General features: G+C 37.7%; 3 protein-coding genes and 1 long non-coding RNA gene across 7 annotated transcripts in view; 1 reads left to right on the forward strand and 3 right to left on the reverse strand.

The window, feature by feature from the left end:
• Positions 1-21,682, reverse strand: part of LOC137175004 (low affinity immunoglobulin gamma Fc region receptor II-c-like) — a 91,464-nt gene that overhangs the window by 41,986 nt on the left and 27,796 nt on the right. The window lies entirely within an intron of this gene.
• Positions 2,257-11,296, reverse strand: LOC137174995 (cytochrome P450 4B1-like). Its single transcript, XM_067580592.1, has 12 exons — positions 10,811-11,296; positions 10,184-10,328; positions 9,997-10,041; positions 9,777-9,904; positions 9,477-9,601; positions 9,185-9,339; positions 8,909-9,015; positions 6,703-6,893; positions 6,474-6,607; positions 5,786-5,850; positions 5,193-5,275; positions 2,257-2,703 (listed from the first exon to the last, which is right to left on the reverse strand). Exons 1-12 carry the CDS (start codon positions 11,000-11,002, stop codon positions 2,526-2,528), a joined length of 1,548 nt encoding a protein of 515 aa, XP_067436693.1. The 5' UTR covers positions 11,003-11,296; the 3' UTR covers positions 2,257-2,525.
• On the forward strand, positions 12,725-16,870 carry LOC137175009 (butyrophilin subfamily 2 member A2-like). Its single transcript, XM_067580636.1, has 5 exons — positions 12,725-13,698; positions 15,309-15,689; positions 15,877-15,960; positions 16,112-16,227; positions 16,326-16,870. The coding sequence occupies exons 1-5, from the start codon at positions 13,599-13,601 to the stop codon at positions 16,368-16,370; spliced, it is 726 nt and encodes a 241-aa protein (XP_067436737.1). The 5' UTR covers positions 12,725-13,598; the 3' UTR covers positions 16,371-16,870.
• On the reverse strand, positions 16,473-18,610 carry LOC137175018 (uncharacterized). Its single transcript, XR_010925528.1, has 3 exons — positions 18,059-18,610; positions 17,793-17,911; positions 16,473-16,560 (listed from the first exon to the last, which is right to left on the reverse strand). It is a non-coding gene; the product is annotated as an uncharacterized lncRNA (long non-coding RNA).

The raw sequence follows: 21,682 nt of genomic DNA on the forward strand, positions 1-21,682 counted from the left end.
TGCATGGTATTGCCTTTATCTTCATCCTAAAGTGACTAATAGTTCAGGGGTATTTCACCATGTGCCATTGATGGCTGGGAGTACGTTGGTTTTCATTACAACCAAAGACAACAAAAGTTGTACTTGACTCTGCAAACAGATAATAAAATATGTAACGTTATCCTGCCAACGCTATCTCGCTATCAATAATGCCTACCGTTTGAATAAAATAACGTAAGGTTTGTTTAGCATGACGTTGCTAATGTTAGCTTGTATTAGCAAAACAATAAAACATTCATAACTGCTATCTTACTTGTGAGCTATAACCTATAGTATTATAGACTAAATAATTAAATAACATCTTCACCTCATCGCTTGACTTGTTAGAAATGCTCGAACTTGTTGTGGACGATGACATCTTCAGCAAATAGCTTCTTGTCCTTGAAGGCCACTGTAGTTTCTGGAATCTCTCCAAAGTCTTAGGGAGGGGAGGGGTGAGTGGCGGAGTGCTTCAATCTAGAACCTCACCATTAGATGCCGCTAAATACCACACATATTACACACTGGACCTTTAACCCCAAACATGTCCAAAATCTGCATATAGCATCCCGTGAAAGTGTTGCTGCAAGCTTCAAGTTATTATATATCATTACATTCTTTTGTGGATAAAAGCCATTTGTCCTGTCCAAACATTATGTTGACCACATTTGTCCCTTGACCTTTTCCAGTATAATTGATGGTTTATTGCCCATTTTCCCAGCACCAGTATACTGTAAATACAAGGATTTTACAGTTTTCTGTGTTTGGCAATTGATTGGACTGCTGTCACGTAGTAACAGAATATAGTGGAATGGATTCTAGTTCAGTAATATACCAGTTTTCCTGCAAAATAAAATTTTAGTTAAAACAGAAACAGGTATGGATTTAGGATGTTTTAATGGTTATGTAGCATGTTAACATCTTTCACATGCAACAGAGTGCAGTGCAGCTTATATATTACATTGTTAATATTTTTTTTGCCCTGAACTGACTTGACATAGGAACTGTGTCTTTGTGCACAGTAGAAGGAAAAACATAGTTAGCCGTGAAAAACGTAATAAACTGGTGGAACTTTACAGTATATTCCGAGTTTAAAGGTCTTACTTTCATAATGTGATGTTCTGTATTTCCCTTTTTTAAAGTATTTTAGGGCATTTTTGCTTTTTATTTAAAGGACAATAGAGGAAATGAAAGGAGAGAGATAGCAAATGACATACAACAAAGAGAACCGGACGTTGTGGTCACAGCGTATGGTATGCATCTTAAACACAAGGCCACCACACTCTTCTGTATTTCCTTTTGTAACAGGTTGTGGAAATGTATCTATCTTAGTGTAAACCAATGCACTAGTAGTTATGGTAAAAACGTAGGATGACCTCATTGTTTGAACTTTTTTTTATCCTCTGATACAGCATAAGACCACCACTGAAGATTCCCTGTTTTCCAGGAAGTTGTCATTTCATGGGATCTTTAAATTAGCAAAAATTCAGATATCACAAGATGAGGTGTTTCATTTTTACAAACTGTGCTGATGACTTTTTGTGCTTGTGGGCATGTGGATTTTGTAATCATATGACTGTAAATAAAAAATGAATTACTTTTGACTCATAACTCTACCGTGTTTTCAGCTGTGATTAAATGTTGCACTTTGGTTTTGATATGAACTTCCTGTATTCCAAATTTATACCTAATGAAAAGTAATCTCGGTGAAAGCACTTTGATGGCTTATTTGCAGACAGTATTGCGGCATAGGCCGAATATGTTATTGAGAGCATATTGTATTACATACTACCTAAGACTTTATTCTAGGGTTAAACATAAACGTCTCGAGGACTTAAGACCTGGTTCAAATGAGTTCATGTGGCACAGATGAATCACTTTGACAGATCAGACGTCAATCATTACAGCGGCATTACACTCTTAATGTTTAGCTACTGTTTATAGAAATTAATTAACAAAAAATGCAGGCTAAATGTCAAATGTGCTGACCTATACCTTTTGTTGTGGCTCAGCTATTAACCACTACTAGAAGTGAGAGCCACAAGAAGAAGTATCAAGACACTTTTGTACTGCAAGACTTAGTATGCAAAGCTAGCAGAGACGAAGGTGAAGATTTGAAGACTTTCATTATCACAACTAATCCTTTATTTTCATGTATATTTGTGTACATGTTCCTCTATTACAAAATATATTATCTTAGATAATGCATTTACAAACAAAGACAGGAAAATGTTATCTAAACTTGTCATATTTATTATAAACTAATTTGGTGTAAATATCCATCCACAATACAGGTCGTATTCCTATTTCACAAAGAAAGTGCGAAAAATGTATGATAAAAACATTGTTGTGTTAAAATAAAATTGCTTCTTTTTTCAGCGAATAATCTCCCACAAAAACTTTTTTTACTACATTCACATTACCAAAATACTGCACTTCATCATCATCTGTTAGACTCTATGTCAGTGCACAGACTTACTAAATTATACGGCTTCCAGTACTTCCCTTTACATTTGAGGGTCTACAGGTATGATCTTGATGTAGATGCCGTTGAGTGAGCGAAGCACCAGTCTAGGAATTATCTTGGGTTTCCTTGTGGGGTCCTCTATCAGTTGATATCTCTTCAGTGTCAGCGCTATTACCACTTTCATCTCATTCATGGCAAAGTTCTGACCAATGCAGTTCCTGAAGAGGAAAACATAAAACATAATACCAATATGACGATAAATTAAATGCTTTTGAGCAATGACATAAGAGGACAGTAACATGTCATTAGAGTGAGACACGCAGCGGATGGACCATAGATGTTCATCATTTTCACTCGGAGGCAAAAAAATAAGGGTTGTTTTGAGATCAAAGACACCAACTGTCAGTAACAACATGATCAGAATTGCACTTGCACACATCCTTTTTTGCATGAAGAGGAGGTGAACAAAATAACAGAAACAAATTAAAGCTGCAAGCAGCGATGATCGGGCCCTCGCGTCCTTGCGTACGTCGGGGTGCAGCGCTGGTGAAGGGCTTCTGTCAGGGGCATGTAGATGTCCCCAGACCTGGGCTGTTTTCAGACAGTGCAAGAGGAGATAAGCTGGGAGTCTTATCAAACATGTACAGTTTGATGTAGCCCTTTAGCATTTACACTAAAGTTATAGCAATTTCGTCTGTCATGGCGAAACATCAGAACTCAACGCCACGCCATGGCCACACGCTTCAACGATAGCTAAATCTTTTGATAACTTTTGATCATACACTAGTGTAGATGACACACACTGATCTTGAAGGTGTTACGATGAATTCTGTAGGAGGAGTTCGTTAAAATACAAGGTACGCGAAATGGCCAAAAAAACGAGAAAAATTACCACTTTTTCAAGATGGCGACTTCCTGTAGGACTTACAATATGGCTCCAAGAGGCTTTTTTGTGCGTCTTGACATGATAAATAAGCCTTGTGAATTTCATTTTTCTATGTTAATCTGGAAGGTGGGGCTACAATTTTGAAATTTTCAAAGGGGCGCTGTTGAGCCATATTGTCTATGCAAATGACCTATCCAGGATTTTAACAGGTGTCACTCCAGACACGTGTGCCAAGTTTCGTGACTGTAGACCCATCCCTTGTCCCTAAAAAACAGCATCGTATTTCATGGCGAAGGATGTGTCACCATGGCAATGGTGTTTGATTATGGGTCATGACCTGCTAAATGTAGCATCACCAAGGTCTTACATCTTAGCTGAGTCAATTTCAGGTTCATCGGCCAAATTGCCTAGGAGTAATACAACAAAGAATGAGGCATGTTACTTCCTGTTGCCAGTAGGTGGCGCTATGATTCAGATCCAGTATTGACACATGGATGTGTTCAGGGTGGGACTCTTTTCAAGCAAAAAAGGTTTGGATCTCTTAGGATCATGTATGCCGGAGTTATGGCTGTTCAATTTTCATGGCAAAGGATCGAAATTCACCCCCCGGCCACGTCCCCTTCGCAATGTCGAAAACTCACCGTTTTCGACAACTTTTCATCTCCAAGGTCTGTAGATGATACTGACTGAATTTGAAGTTGCTGAGGTCAAATCTCTAGGAGTTTGTTAAAGTATGTGGACTGGAAATGACCAAATCCACGTCAAAATTGCAACTTTGATCCAAAATGGCCAACTTCGTGTTGGACTTCGGGTATGTGTCCAAGAGACTTTTTGGTCATGATACATAAGCATACCGAATTTTGTTCTTCTACGACAATCTGTATTGAGGGGCTCAATTTTCCAAATTTTCTAGGGGGCGCCGTTGAGCCGTTTTGCCCCGCAAATTTTCACCACTTTTGATGTGTGTGCAATGTTTAACAACTTTTCGTGCACGTTTAGGCCCTCAAAAACGCATTTGTTTCGGAAGAAAAATAATAATAATAATAGAGAAAAATTCCTTGAGTTACAATAAGGCCTTCACACTGTCAGTGCTCGGGCCCTAATGAAACGTGTGAAAAAAGAAGCTCAAAGCGTAGTTTCTAAAGACTTTTTCTTTGTCACATGAGCAACTGGTGAACAAGCAATAAGCTTCACCAAATTGGTATTTCCTGCACAGCTGTAGTATTGTATAGTGTTTCTTATATGTTGTCCATAAACCGCAACACACTCTGTTTTTTTTTTTTACTATTCAACTTTATAGAAAATCATTAGAGGTAATTTTATTACACAGATCCATCTTAGTCTTAATGTGTTTGCATAGTAGCATGAATGTCAACTACAAGACTGAACATATTAACAAGCTGATTCAAGACACAATCACCATTTTTAACTGACTAAAACTTGCTTACTAAAATCCTAAATCCAATATAAGGTCTGGTTCTGATGTAAGTTGAATATTAGAAAAAAACAAACAAACAAACAAAAAAAAACATACACACTAAAACTCAAAGGTATTCACTGTAAAGACTCATATAATGTATATTAATAAGTGGATTGATCATGGGTTACACTGAGTTCACCCTATCTCTTCTTTACTCTAACCCCTCATAAAACCTAACGTTTTTTTTTTATTGTGTTGGTAAAAATGGGCTGCTGCTAGCTTACATGTCCACAAAGTGCAGACTTTTGTCAGATTAATAAGTATACAGCGAGTAACTGTAAACTGAGAACACCCCTGCTTTGCTCCGAGTGACAGTCACTCGGTGTCAGGTGTGGACATACCTTGGCCCAGCAGAGAACGGCACAAACGCATGTGGTGACCTTCTGAAAGAATTCTCTGGCAGGAAACGAAGTGGGTCAAAGACCTATGGTGACAAAAGATGGAAATAACAGTGTGGTGTTATTATCCTGCAGGTTTCTGTGTTGTAAAGCACCTAGACAATCAGAAAGTTTCTATATACTTCATTTGTCCAAGGAGAATTGAGTAAATCCATGCTCATTCAAGCACACACACACACATTATATATATATATATATATATATATATATATATATATATGTGTGTGTGTATATACATATATATATATATATACATATATATATATATATATATATATATATATATATATATACATACATACACACACACACACCAATGGTGCCCAGTCTTATTAGAGACATAATTAATCGTCAACAATATCACTTCCATTATTTGACACATTTCATATTGATGCAGAACTCTGGTTTGCTATCCATTGTAATATTGTGTTGTTATGTCCACCATGTAGTGAGTGAACACTCATTTACCCAGAATGAAATCAGCACCCTGTAGTGACACGCTCCACTCTACCACCAGCTGATAAACCTTCACTTACATCAGGGTTTTCCCAGACATCTGCATTCCTGTGAATCCCATACATATTTGTTCCGACAATACAACCTAGGGAGAAAAAGAAAATAAGATTTTGATGTAGGCTTGTGCTAGTACTGTAGACTATGTTTGGTATACATAAAAAGTGAATGACTGCAAACAGACTTAAATACTGTATATTAGGTGGTGACTCTCATTATCACCCATACTGTATGATAAAGCTCTGGCTATCCCTTAACAAGCATCTGTACACTGGTGGATCAGTCATTACAAACTCATGCTGAGCAAATTTAGTTCAAACCCACATAAGTTAATTAAATTCAAACAGAGATCAGTTTTGTCAGTGCACATAAAGAATGTTTCCATTTGATGTTTTCATTTGACATATAAAGCATGATACCGACAGTGTGGAATAAGATGATTTGAACGAGCTTAAAGCTACTTGAGTGGAAACAAAGAGGAGGAAAATGCATGTTAAAGGGTTAATGTGTGCTGCAAGTTGTGCAAGGGCCAGAGGTCCATTATGGAAAAACAAAACCAATAGAAGATAGAAGTTAATATTTTTTCCTAGTAGGGTAAAAGTTATTATGTATGGAACACCGTCCTCTCTTATCTATATGAACTTTCCAAAAACATTAACTGTGACATCTTCACTTATTCCTTTTATAATTAGACAGAACTACACCACTGACCTTCCGGCAAAGTCCTTCCATCAAAAAAGGTCATGGGTTTGGTTGTTTTTCTGGACATTCCTGGCACAGGAGGGTAAAGACGCAGGGATTCTTTTATGCACATTGTGGTGTATGGAATTTGACTGAGATCCTCCCTGAAAAAGACAGACACAGTAAAGTGGAGGGCCTTAAAGTCACGCAAACCATCTGCTGACTTGCATATGGCAACGTTATCAATGTGTAAGCCAACCATTCCATAGTGTCCTTGCCATCCAGGGCTTGAATGATCTCCTCCCTGCATATCTTCTGGTGTTCTGGGTGGCAGGCTAGACAGTAGAGGATGAAGGAGATGCCACTGGCTGTGGTGTCATGGCCCTCAAACATGAATGTGTCCACTTCTGCTCGTATATCGTCATCTGAAAGACCTTGCTGCTTCTCATCCTGATGTTAAGATAAAAGACAAAAATAGAAAAATAAATGACAAATAAATGTATTACTTGTTACTACTGTGACTACTATTACTAATAGACTATATTCATTCAACTATATTTGTTATATATTTAAGTTTATTTAAATTTCCCTTTGGTATAAATAAAGTATTAATCTATCTATCTATCTATCTATCTGTTAAACCATAATAAAAGCCAATAAAATATACAATAAAGATACAGCAGTCTGGCTGGTGTTGAGTATTGGAAGTCATGGAGGTAACACATGTCTGTCTATTCCCTCAGAGGGTGGAGTTAGCAGTGACAAGGGAAGTGGATGTCCCAAACTGGGATATAACAACATTGGACAAAACGGCAGCTGACAAGTCAACACCAAACACATGTTTGGATCGCGGAGAGAACATAAATTGAGTTGAGGATATAAGACAACAATTTGGTCCCTTGTCTGTGACGCCGGCTGCCAGAAACCAGTCCTGCTTCCGTCAACTAAGAACCATGTCCAGAATTAAAACAATACTTAAACCCAGTGACCTACAAAAAGTCATTCACGCACTTATCTTTTCAAGACTAGACTACTGTAACTCCTTTTTGGCATAAACCAAAAGTCACTCTCTCACCTCCAACTAGTTCAGAATGCGGCAGCTTGGCTTCTTACTGGTTTTAACAGACAACATCACATCACCACAACCCTGGCTTTGAGATTTTACTGATCACTTTTAAAGCACATTTGGATCTGGCTCCACGCTACATAACAGATATGTTGACCCTATATGAGCAGCCTTAGATCCTCTGGTGGGGCCTTCTGGCTGTTCTGAAGTTGAGGCTTAAATATAAAGGTGACTGTGCTTTTGCCATCAGGGCCCCTCAGCTTTGGTACAACCTGCCTGAGGAGATAAGACTCGCAGAATCAGTTCTTTTAAATCACTTCTTAAAACCCATTTTTATAGACTTGCTTTTGTGTGATGTTGTCTTTTTACCGTCTTTTTGTCTTTCATCGTCTTTTGTCCTCTCTCTACTGTGTTTTTGGTGTCTTTTGTCTTGTCTTAACTTTATCCCAATTTTGTCTTGCTTTTGTTTTGTTTTGGCCTTACTGTTTGGCTTTCTGTTTATTTATTGCTTTCTGTGTATATGCTTTTTAGTATTTGTCCTGTTATGTTTACCCTGTTTAACAGACATTTTACAGAAACAGTTTTATCTTTTTGTGTCGTTGTTCAGTATGAAAACCTTAACATGCTTATATACAAAGTTGTGGCGATTTAGGCCCAACTCAGGAATGTTTACAGCAACCAGAAGCTTGCAGAAGGCCAACACTCTCCTTAGAACTGGAGTTTTTGCCTTCAAGCCGCTGCTCAAGAGTACCTTGTAAGAGGACAAAAACCTGAATGTTGCCTTTGTGTCAGTGGTCATTAATATGCTGAGCACCGGAAAGCTTATGCACAATGATATTTTGCAGCCCTCTCTGCTTGCTTTTGCCACTTGCATGTTATTTGCACTTTATGCTACCGAATCTCTAATATGATCTCAGGTTTTTCACATCATTGCACTTAATTCTTTATCTGTCTCATTGTTTTTATTGTCTCTAGTCTAATTAGTCATTTTCTATTACTCAACATTTTGAGTGGTTGTCCCTATTAGTTAGTGTGGTGTTTTAAACCCTGGCTGCACATCAAACTTTTACCCATTAGAGGACAATAACCAATTACCCTGACCTTAAAATGCTGTGTACCTTGTTGGCCGTATATTTGTTTGCTGTTTGTTTTGGACTGTCTGCTACTTTAGGGCTGTTTTTGCTTTAAATGTTTTATAAATAGTTATTCTCATTAATCATTTTAAAATTATTTTTTCTAAAGCTTTTTGTAACTTCTTGTTTTGATAGTTTATACATGTACAATTTACTCACTTAGAGGTTTGTATACCAGTTTGGTACCAGTGTCATTACATTGACCGAATATCAGAATGTGTAATTTTGTGAAATCAGTGGGTTGGAGTGGACATCACATAACATACTCTTGCAAAGAGAAGTATGTCCAGGAAGTCCAGGTTTCTCTTGGCCTGTATGCGGTCCAGCTCCTTCTCTGCCTTTAGTGCTTCTTTTCTCTTTCTTATGACTTCCTCTTCAACAGACAAGATAATGGATGAGTATTTGCAGACTAACTCTTGAAATACAGCAATGAGTAAAATATCAACCATTTAAAGTGAAAGCTCAGTGTATGGGCACACTATATGGCAAATTGATCAAATCAAGCACTATTGACATTTTGGCAGTTGTTCAGATTGTTTTACCTGTATGACTGTGAGCCACCCTGCATGCTTTCCTGTATCTGAAGCCATGTGGGCTGAGGTAGAAAATGAGGTCGTTGTGGTATGGAAATGTCCTGAACCTCATATTAATCAGATTACTGAGCTCATACACTGCTTTGATATATGCATTTGTTCCACTGCAATGACAATGTAACATTTCACCATTAAACATGACATTTCTTCCACTCACAATTAAGACAGAAGACACAGAAACTGCAAACATACAGTGAACATGAAATTGTGAATGGTGGGAAGAAGGTTTGCATAAACTAACCTCTCGGTTTGACAGTTGCTGTTGTAGCTGAATGCACATTTCAAAATGCTGTCCAGTGTCATGAGGCTCACGTGTTCAAACAATTCAAAGGAGTTGCTGGTGTTTGCATAACTTTCCCATTTGTCCTGGCAACAGTGAGAGAGCAGATGTGACCTCTCTGCAGGAGATGTAAAAAACTCACACAAATATGTCATGTGGAAAGTATCAGCCTAAATGTTTATATCACTACTTCACCATTTTATTTTGTATTTACCTATTATGAATAGTGATTTAAACACATATAAACTGCCATTTACATACCAACATAGTTTTAGCAGAATCTGACATCAGTTTTACGTAGGGTTTCAAAACATCATAATGGAAACCTGGGGTCAATAGCCTTCTATGGCGAAACCACTTCTGACCTTTTGACACCAATAAACCTTCCCCTGAAGACAGAAACAGACAGTGATTGTGCATGAGAAGCAACATCATAATAAGCCATGCAGATGTTGCAGGTGATAGGCAAAATATGTCTTACCAATCCAAGATTCAATAAACTTATACCCCAAATCATCTTTTGGCTCTGTTTGGTAACAAACAAATAGAAAATAGCCTTATGTTGACTTTTGTAAAAATGAAACCCAATGACATTTTATGAAGAACTGAATGTGTTACACTGATTTTAAGATGTAACAGTAAAGATAAAAACAATTGCTCAAACACACCTGTTGATGCCAGTACTGTTTTCACATAATCTGGATGGTGAATGCTGAGGAACCAAACTAATGGACCAAACTTCAGTGGGAAGGCATAAGGGTACTCCTGTCCCCATCTCACTAACATATCCAAGTCGGTCCCATCTTCTTTAAACTGAAAGGGAAATTACAACAGTGTCAGCTTGACTAAACCTATCAACCCTGCAGCCTGCATGCATGCTTTGTAACTAATTAATGGCATAGAGGAGCTGTTTGCTTAAATCGTGATGTTTACCAACTGCGAGTCTCTCAAGAGGGGCAGTGATTTAAAAGAGAAAAAAAGTAGCAAAACCACGACGTAAAAATAGTCATTTACAAGTCTTGCCATATTTTAAATCTTGTACGATTATTGCATGTTTTATTAATCTACAAAGTAAAACTGTCAGGTGAATGTAGTGGAGTATAAACTAACTTCAATTTCATAAATGGAAATACTCAAAGTATCTTAAAATTGCACTTGGACGAATTTACTTCAACTGCACGACAAAGCGCCCATATACTGTAGACTGCAGCTTAACAAACAGTAAGTATTGTGCGGGCTATGTAACGGTTACACAAAGCGGTTGCTACGTTACCGAGTACTCATGCACGGCTTACCTCCAAAACATGTCCCAAAAACCAGTGTCCCGGTGGTCCTGAAAAACGTTCAAAATTTCGAATCACATCCCTCCTTTTGCCAAACGCGATGATTAATTTGTAGACAACGGCGACAAGACAAAGTAGGGCAAACAAGTGATGCATGTGAGGCCAGCCCCACTGAAATGTCACGAGCGCTTCAGCTAACATCATTCCGATGCTGCCTGTGTCTCGCGGGGGAGAAACGACGGAAAATGTAGCACTAGATGATGAGCACTGAAGCACGAAGCAAACGCACAAATAAGGTAGCTGGGTATGACGTAATCATCGCTGGCACCCTGATGGGTGGAGAATCTGCACCGGGACTGCCTATCAAAATGATGACTTCAGGTGTTGACGGAAATATCGGATTTTTGACTTTACCAACGATCGTCCAACAAAAAGGTGGACGGCTATGTAGGACTGGGGAGGTTCAGAGTCAGAATCAGCTTTTTTGGCCAAGTATATTTACGCATACAAGGAATTTGACTCCGGTTTAGTGGCTCTCAATGTGCTTACACACAACTATAATCTTCAGAAAGATACACAACATAAACATATCACTATTATGTACAAGCAAGTGGGTGAAAAAATAGATAAATATAGAATCAACGAGTGGAAAACAACATACAATATCTATATACAGGTAGAACTGTTTCTGTAAACAGGATTCAAAGAGTGCAAAGGAGTACTGAAATAAATTTTGAATGGTTAAAAAAGGTGGCTATGTTCAGTATATACAGCCTGCTCAAATATATAGTAATGAATGATATGTATATATATTATTGCAAGTTAGTATATCTTTCTTAATGATGACCAAGTTGCAAGGATGTGGAGTATGGAGTATGAAATCCTTACTAAAAACAGACTATGAAGAGCTATTCAATCATAATAATGTTTTTAGCCTTTTAGGATATATGTAATTAACAGTTTTTAACTAATAAAATAAAAATAAATAAGAAACATACAGCATATTTTAAAAAGTACAATTTATGTATTATCATATTCCATCAGCAGATATTTTAGGGGATTTTAAAGGTCCAGTGTGTAGTCTTTAGTAACATCTAAAAGAACAGACTTGGTAAAAATTGAATAGAAACGTATATCTTAATTAGTGTCTAATCAGCTGAAAATAATAATTGTTGTGTTTTCGTTACCTTAGAAATAAGCCCTTTATATCTAAATGGGAGCGGTTTTACAGTCCTCTGTTCTTCTTGATCTGACTGCAAAGGGCAGGGGTCCATGCCATTTGAGTATGTTTGTGTGTGTTCAGGTAAATGTCTGTGAATGTCTGTATGTCACTGGGGCATGGCATATTGTGGAGCATGTGTTGTGCCTTATGCTGGTTTGCCCAGTGATCAGTTCTTGGGTTGGTCATTCAAGTCCTGAAAGTCAAAATCCACACCTCATCTCTGTGTGTGACTGGCTCTTAGAGGTGAGTTATGATAGCCAATGGTGGGGATCCAAATAGTACTATCAATTCACACTTGGTCTTTGCATCTTGCTGGCTCATGAAGCATCAAAGGTTTGAGTCACTGGTCCGGTTTGGTGACAATGCAGGAAATGGGTGGGTTCCTTATCTGATCCTTTCTGTTTGAAGGAGGTTGTTTAGATGGTCTGGTCAGTGAGGAGTTTGGGACTGTCACTTCTATATTATTATTATATGGCCAGCATTCCTGGGGTGCTGAAGAAAGAGATGGTCTGTTGTTTGAGGCGTGTGCTGTCTGCCTTCGAAACATGCAGGGTCTTTACCCTACACTTCAAAAATAGAGCATTATCTAAACAGAGTATTGGGATCTTATTTGAAAATTTTCACAGATGGCTCAAGGGACCCAGAGCATGGGAAAGCAGGGTTTGGGGTGTATGTGGCTCAGCTTGGACTTAAGAGGGTGGGTGGGACATTCAAGTCTTTTACTCTGCGATGAGACGCACACCCAGTCAGTTCAGGAAGATTCATAGATGGATCAGCACAGCTTGCTCCCACCACAGCATGAAAATCCTACTCTGCTGTAGGCTGCTATGTTGGCTTGAAATATTTAACATTGTAGTATTTACATTATTTATATAATGTTCATAAAACAAACTTACAAATCAAATAAAATAAATGAAAATGACTATGTACCATTTACAATATCAATAACACTGTATGAGATCAATAGCTACACAGTTATACCAAAACTAGAATGTATTTCTTAGAAAAGATGTGGGGTTTTTTTTCCCCCCAAGGGAATAACTATCAGCATTAATGGTCCTCTGCTGCCACCTTCAGGAATGTTTCAGTAACAGCAGGCAGTGCCGGTTTATCCCAGTTAAGCATGAGTGAATGGCCTTTACCATTTAAATGGCTGATGTAACTACACTCTACTTCACATATTTGAATATACAATCATATGTATAAATAAATAAATAAATAAAATAATAATAAAAATAAATTAATGATAAAATAAGACCCATGTGCATACTTGGGATATTCTCTAGGCCACTCAAACAAACGGCAAAGGAGATCAGTGCTTAATTAGTGTAGCCTGTTCTTATTCTTTACTGATCTGGTGATTACAGTTCAATTTTATTGGGAAATTGAGACGAAATGTGATTTGGCTTTCCATAAAAACCCTACAAGAAAAAGAAGAACTCACATGTCCGTGCTCTGTGCTCCTGCCACAGCTTTTAAAAGCAGAGTGAATCATAGATGTAGCCTATAATAAGAATTCTTTTTATACATCTATGGTCCCAGTTCGCTCTACAGACGCTGCATCTCTGTCTGTGTATAATGAACATGTTTAAAGTGGACTTTGAGCAGTTTGGTTACATGTTTACATTCTGGACTTTTACTCTCTGTCTGGCCGTCATCGTCTGGACCCCCGTTGAAGGTAAATTGCCATGTTTCTTTACTATTAGCTTGTTAATTCAATATTTCAACTGAGCGACACGTGAATGAATGAATCAGTGAACTCGTGAAAACATATTTTACGGCTTATTTTCTGTGTCCACGAACTGTAATGTGAACTTAAACTAGTCGTCATATCTAATGTGGAATCGCTGTATTGCTGCTTTATGTTTTTAAATGTTGACACGACGTGAAAGTCATTAAAGCGTCACAAACGTTTGATAAAATAAAAAATAAAAAGTAAAGGCGGACCTTTTCCAACCATTGGGCCCTGTGACCCCCCTTACCTCGTCGGGAAAAACGGCAAACTACCAGCCCAACTTACTGTGTCTCTCCTATAGTACTGCAAAATTTACCGATGACAGTTCCAGCTCTGAAACAAAAATAAGACGCTAACTTAGTCCAACCAATACAACGAGCAAACAGCACGGAGGGAGTGACAGTTATCACCAAAACAAACAGATAATTTCTTAAGCAAAATGCAAATCCTCCTTACAAATAATCACATCATCACACAAACTGTGAGCACTTCAGCAGAATAAAGGTGCATGACAGCCACCCTCCTACCACACACAACCAACCTACACACACACACACACACACACACACACACACACACATCACAGCGCACACACAGCCAACATTAGCAACATGTGCATATTAATGACCGTTTCCCTAAATAAATCGTAACACACACAACAGTGGCCAGAATAATATCAGCTGGCTCGGCGGCCGTTATTAGATTTTAAAAACTTACACTTTGATGATCACATTAACGAAAGTTACTTGAAAACAAAATCCTGCAGTTGAAAAAAGCCTTGGTTTTTTCCACTAAATTAGCTCTGGTGTTGGTCTTCCTTTGCAGATTAATTCCAATTTTTCATAAAAAATTAACCTTGAAAAAGGCATGGATAATCCTCACTAACCACTCCCGGCTTGTTTAGCCTATCTGTTTTTTGCCGCTACTTTGTGATTGGGTCCGCTCGATTTCAGTGCACCGATGCACCTCTCAACACGTAACAGCGAAGGCGGGAAAACTGTTGAAATGGAGTTTGATCTGTCAGCGAGCGGCAGCAACCTTTCTTACATTTCTTAGTTCCAGCTTCTCATTTGTGCTGATTTGTTGCTTTTCTTTGTCTTGTGTGATAATAAACTCATTTAGAGCTGCAACGATACATCCATTAGTTGATCGACAGAAAATTAATTGGCAGCTATTTTAGTTTAGTTTTTGTTTTTTTTAAAACAAAAATGCCAAAAACTTGCTGGTTGCTGCTTCTCAGATGTGAGGATTTGAAGCTCCACTGTGTCGTACATGATAGTAAAACAATATCTTTGTTATTTGTCTGTGTTTTTTCATACCAAAACAATTAAATCAAGAAAATAATGAACTGATCAATCGTTAGAAGTTAAAAATTGGTTTCAGTCTTAGTGCAACATGCTCTCTGTAGCATTTGTTAAGTTTCTAAATTAGCACCGCTGATGTAGGTTTGAGATATAGTTGAGATAATATCGTTGCTACATACAACATACAGAAAACTAGACTCCAGACTTCTCGCGCTTTTCAGAAGGTTAAATTTTCCCTCCATTTTCCAGGTCAGTCTGAGGTGATTGGGTCAGCTCAGCCAATCATCACTTCTCCAGGTGATGATGTCATCCTGCCATGTCACCTGGACCCTGAGTTCAACGTACAGGGGCAGACGGTGGAGTGGTCGAAGCCCGATCTGAAGCCTGACCCCTCAGATCGGCTGAGTCGGGTTGAATACGTCCATCTTTACCGGAATAGACGCGAAGTCCCCGACATGAAGATCCCAGCGTACCTCAGCAGGACGGAGCTGTTCACAGATGAACTGGAGCGCGGAAACATTTCACTCAAGATCATGAACGTGACGCTGGCAGATGAAGGGAGATACAGATGTTTGGTTCCCAAGTTGAAGAGCAGAGTGAAGTTTGCAATTGTTCGACTTGTTATTGTTGGTGAGTTTCTTAAGATGTTGTTGATGGTCCAACATTTGTCTTTTTTGGATCTGTTGATTTGACTTGTGTCAAAAAATTACATGATTGAGCACTTTTTATGTACCTTGAACCCAAATGTTAGAATCTGATACTTTTTGTCAGTAACTTTTTAGTATTGTGCTGAAAATTAAATCTTGTGTTTTTCTAGAACCAAACTTTGATGAAACCTGGACAACAGAGACGCCGCTGCATCTCCAAACTCCTGATCTGAAGGATGAGATGGACGTTAAAGGTGAGAAAACGGTACAAATCTGTGAAGAAGAGAGGAAACGTCTTCAAAATCAGCTGAAATGTTGTTTTTAATTACTGTGGTAATTAAAGTCTTCATATTTGTGTATCTGGTGTGTCTCCACTTACTGTAGCTTTATTTCTTTTCCCATCAGGTGGTTGTTACAGTCCGAGAGCTCTGATCTCAGGTGTGGTGATTGGCTGCATCTTACTAATCTTTGGTGGTCTAGTTGGTGGATATTTATTTAAACAAAGGCGTCAAAAACCAAATGTAAGTCAGAAATAAACAAAACATATTGTTGCTTATTGCAGTGTAAATCATTACAGACTCTTTTGGAGACTGAATAATTCTGTTAATTTTCCTTCCAGCATCCAAAGTATGACATCGTTGTAAGCAAATCACCTTCAGTCTAGCTGACTTGCTCCAACGTACTTTACTGGCTGATGTTAAAGGAGATGAGAGCGTTAAACTCACTTGGATCCTTCTGGGGATTTAAACCGGACACATGTGGACTCACTGGATCAGCATTAGGGGGGTTTCTACAGCAGATACTTTGTCCACAGCTCACCTGAAGCTCCTAGATGGATCCTGGCTGGAGGAATGCTGATCCCCAAAGTGAAAAAAAGTGATTTTAAAAGCACCACCTGACTTAAAACTGACTTAAACCTTCCTGAAAACGATTGATTTAGATCCACAGCCTGGATAAGAACTGTGCCAGTTAAACCATCATGACCTGCAAGATTAGATGCAGGTTCAGTTTTATTCATCAACTTTTTCAACAACTCACTTTTAAAAGTGTACTTTGGCAAATCTTGGTGTGTGGCTCCCTCTAGTGGTTAAAAACATGTATGTTGTGGACAAGAGAGGGTCAATGTTTCTTCTTTTGGTATTAAAAGGCTCTGTTTAAACTGTGTGCTGGGCTCACTGATGTGTCTTTAATAGTTTTTGAACAATAACGGAGGTCTACAGCACAGAGGAATAAGATATATCAGGCTATGATACACACACAACACTTGTTAGTAGTTCAGTTCATTGTTGGTTTGGATCTTCACGTGAAATTTGTTGACAATAAGAAAAAAATAGAAAATCTCAAGACATATCCATTAAAACAAATTGGTTTTCATATGTTGAAAGATTTATTGGTCACTAGTCATTCCCCCTGTCTGCCAGTAAAGAGATCCAGCAATTTATGGCCACATTTTGACTTTTAGCGTTCTGCTGAGACCAACCTGTGATAATATTTCCTAATCAAAGCTGTGTTTTGCTCTACAGTCAGTGCATGCACCTAAATTACCAGTTTAGAGTTGGTTTTCTCCAGCACTCTGATGTCTTAAAGATTACATAGCCTATAAAAGTAACCTGGAGAACTAATTTCTTGGCCATGTGTGTGGATAACCAGGTTTCTAATCAGCTTTTTACATGTTAGCATGTGAAGAACACCTCTCTGAGCCACAGTGGAGGTTTCTTAATTCAAAGTAGGAGTTGCTATGAAAGCAGTGTAAACCTTAAGTGGAATGCCTCAGCTAATCAAAGTGCTTTGGAATATGTTTTTAAAGCCCTGACGAAGACCTACAGAGGTTGAAACATGTTGGTTTTTTAATGATTTAGTCTCCACAACGTATGCTTTTTAATATTTCCTTCCTTGCTGTTACATTTTCTTATATTTGGAGTGTCTGGATTGTCTTATGTAGAGCAACCAGTCATCTTTTCCTATGTTTGAATGTGTGTTGTTGTGTGCACCTGCTGAGTAAAGTTTGATATTGGCAACCTCACTGCAAATTCTGCTTTCTTGTTGTAGATAATGTAACTGTAAGGAAAATGGATTTGTAACTTACCAATTTTGTTTCAACTCTGATTCTGCACAACCACGACAACTACAACTGCAAGAAAACACACAAAGCAAACAGTCCAAGCAGAAATGACTCCAACAGAAAAGAGTTGCAAGAAGAATCATCTAAAATGATAAAACACAGAGCAGCATGACATTAAAACCAGACCTCAAATTTTTAAAACTGATTAAAATTATGTTATTGATAAAATATGATGTAAATTTATGATTTATTTTTGAATCATTTTATGATTAAATATGAATAATTTCTACCTAGAACAATAGTAATGTGTGTCTCTCTGGTTTGGTTGATGTTCTTCTGTTGGACTCTACAGGTGAAGATGTTGTTGTGTCTCTTCTCTACAGTCACTCTGCTGCTGACAGTATAGAGGTCATCAGGACCTCAGACTGTCTCTGTGGGTTCAGCAGAGAGGAGGTTTCCCTCACCATCCAGCCAAAACAATTCAGGCTCTGGATACCAGCCTTTAGACTCACACTGTAACACCACCACGCTGCTGTTTATGGTCATATTTATGACAGGTGAGGAGACAGAACCTGATGATGAGAGACAAGAGAAACCGCAGTGACTCTTCTGCACATACAGAACATTTTCAATATTTGGTTTAAGTGACTGGGAGATATTACCATCTGTTTGATACTGTTTAGTCATTATAAGTGTGGTCTGATGTCTGTCACCATCTGACTGATAACATCCAGAGCTACAAACATCACGAGTGTTACAGAAAGTGTGCTTGAACAGAATAAGTGAGAAATATGGTGATGTTCACTAAAACCACATAATCATGGGAACATTTCCACCTGAAACCAAATCATAAAACTAATAAACTAAATAAGTAAAATAAATATTTTAATGAATATCATAAATCATATCCCATTGCCTAAACTACACTGTGTCCATACATACACACACATATATATATATATATATATATATATATATATATATACACACATATATATACACACATACACACACACACACATACATATATATATATATATATATATATATATATATATATATATATATATATATATATATATATATATATATATATATATATATATATATATATATATATGGACACATACATTTTATAGACTTAATAAATAACATGTAGGTTTGTTGAACTTTTATTGCACACATATGAGACTGAAGCTATCAGTGAGGTGTTGCAGGCCTCAGTTTTGAAGGGCTGCTATAAGTTCTGCTAACCACCAGATGTCACTGTGCTTACTAAGTTTAAAGCCCTAAAGTTTCAAACATTTTGTTTCCTGAAGGTCAATGTTGTGTTCAGGTTGTTCCTGCCTATGTCCGACTAACTGTCTTTTTCAGAAAAGTCATTTTATCCAGCCTGCTTACCCTCATGTCTGTGTTTGTGTCCTCTCATGAACTGAGACAGTAATAAATGCATGTACTTAAATACAGTAACATTTAGTGCCACAATAAGCTGAAAAAAAGATTTGTGACCCAGAGAAGGAAGAAGGCATCTGTATGTTCCCTTATCAGAGAGTTTCACTTGGGAAATGTTCAGTGAAATGTCTCCGTGCTTCATTTCCTCAATGGACAGTGATGTTCTTCCCATGTATGATGGCTGTTTAAAATCCAGTCTTTCTTTATGTTTTTCCCACACATGGACATACGCTGGGCTCAGGTCAGTTCTTGCCCACTCCAACCACATTTCAGATGCATCCATGAGAGGTTTAAGGTAGCATGGTAAAATGATGTAATCACAAACAAGAAGTTTTTGGTTTTCTCACTCTTCAAGTCTTAAAACAACAGTCAGGATCTCAAATGAACAGTGTAACCTGTTTTTCTTGTTGTAATCATTCCTCCTGTTCATACTGACCATTAGAAGATCCCTTCATAATGCACTAACAATGTAAGTGATGGAGGACAAAATCCACAGTCCTCCTTCTGTACAAAAATGTATTTAAAAGTTTATCTGAAGCTAATATGAAGCTTCAGCGTCCAAATGAGTCAAATCAAGCAGATGTCTTTCAACGTTACAGTCTTTTTTAATGCCAAAGTCCCTCTTTTTGTTACTATACTTCCACTGCAGCTCAACAGGAAAACACTGTCCGAGGACTTGAAAAATCATGAATCCGTCTTTTAAGGACAAACTCTGGAAACAAATGTTCTGTAGTTTAATTTGCTCCATAACCTGTGAGCTTTATGGGGAGATGGAAGAGTAGTGAGCTGATAGAGTGTTCTTACTGTCTCTGTTATCTTACACAGCAAGCAGCCACCTTTCCTTTATAGACGTCAGTTTGCAGTTTCAGTCCAAACATGTAAAACTAGGTTACATCAACGTTTTTTGGCATGTTTGACAGGTATAGGTTTTTTTTTTTTGAAGTGTCATTCATGAGGTGTGGCCTACTTCAGCTGTTATAAGATAACATCTATATGTTGCAAAAAAAAATTGCAACATAAGGAGTTCCCCTCAGACTGCACAACTTCCTTGATTACATGGAAGCTCCTTATGTCATGGAAAAAAGAGTCAAGCGACCCAAATGATTAACATATTAGCCTTCTCTGTATCCTGAGTGGTAAAATGCAGATTTGCGCAATGAACAGGTTTAATCAGTGTTCATGCGCATAACAACAGACTGCAGACAGCGTGGACGAAAAGATCATGACACAAAGTTAAAATAACCGCATCCAAACTATGATTAAAGCTGAAACTATCAAAAAGTAACCTGCAGAAGTCTAAATAAGTCAGTTTCTATCGCTGAACATTTGACTGTTTGTTAAATTCATTTTGGTGCTGTGGGGAAATGAATAGACAATGGAAGAAAAAAAGCCAGGAACCATCATATCCACAATAAGGTTGGTGGTTGGGTTTCCCACATAACCTGGTTTCTCTGAGTAACCAGTTACTTAGTGGAGAACAACCACACTGTAGCAGAACAACCTTTTATCAGTTGTTTATTTAAATCACTGATTCATTGTCAGCCTGTCAGTCATCTGTCTGCTGGTCACATGATGAATAAATGAATAGTTTTTAAAGGTGTTGCATAACTGAAGGTGTGGTTGTGTTTGTGTGTGTTTTTACAATTCTTGGAATGACTCCAACCTGATAAGATGGTGACGTTAAACTGATTACTGGAAAGTAGAGCGGCAACTAACAACTGTCTTAGTTATTAATTGATCTACCAATTACTTTACATTACTTTATTATCACTGGCTAGATAATATCATACATATAATTAAAATTACAGTGTCGGCAACTTAAGAGAACCAACTTCCCAACATTATCAAACTCTTTGACACATTTTCTCTTTCACAAAATGTCCATTAACAAGTGTCGATGAAAGTTAAAAATTAAGTTGCAGTTGGAGATAAAGAAACTGGAGAAGGATATAAATACAGTCTGTCCGGGTCAAATATCACTATAACATCATAACCTTTTTCTTTTCTTTATTTCTCATGCAGAATACCATCTAATTGACATTTGTATATTTATTACCCTACATGAATATAGAGTTACTGAACTTTATTGACTGTTTCTAAATACAGTGCAGCTCTTTCAAACGCATTGTGAGCATTTTTGATGCAGCAGGTTCTGACTTTTGCCAGCAACAAGTTCCTTCTTTTCCCGGCGGCAGAACAGGTGAAGAGAGCGGTGAATTCTGCTTACTATAAGCAGTTAATACTGTACACATTTAAACACAGCAGAAGGTCATGGTTGGGCCTTTATTTAATTTTCTTTTTGTCTTCACATCTTGAACAAAATGAGTGAGTGAATAAATAAATAACTTCAAAATAACGCTGGCACACTTTTATTTCTTAAATTATAAACGCTAAGCTTTTAAATAAAAGGGTCCAGTCCAATACAGGAGTGACCACGAGTAAAATGGGGAACTAGTTAAGTA

Source organism: Thunnus thynnus, chromosome 22, assembly GCF_963924715.1.
Source record: "Thunnus thynnus chromosome 22, fThuThy2.1, whole genome shotgun sequence".
In the NCBI taxonomy this organism is placed as follows: Eukaryota; Metazoa; Chordata; class Actinopteri; order Scombriformes; family Scombridae; genus Thunnus; species Thunnus thynnus.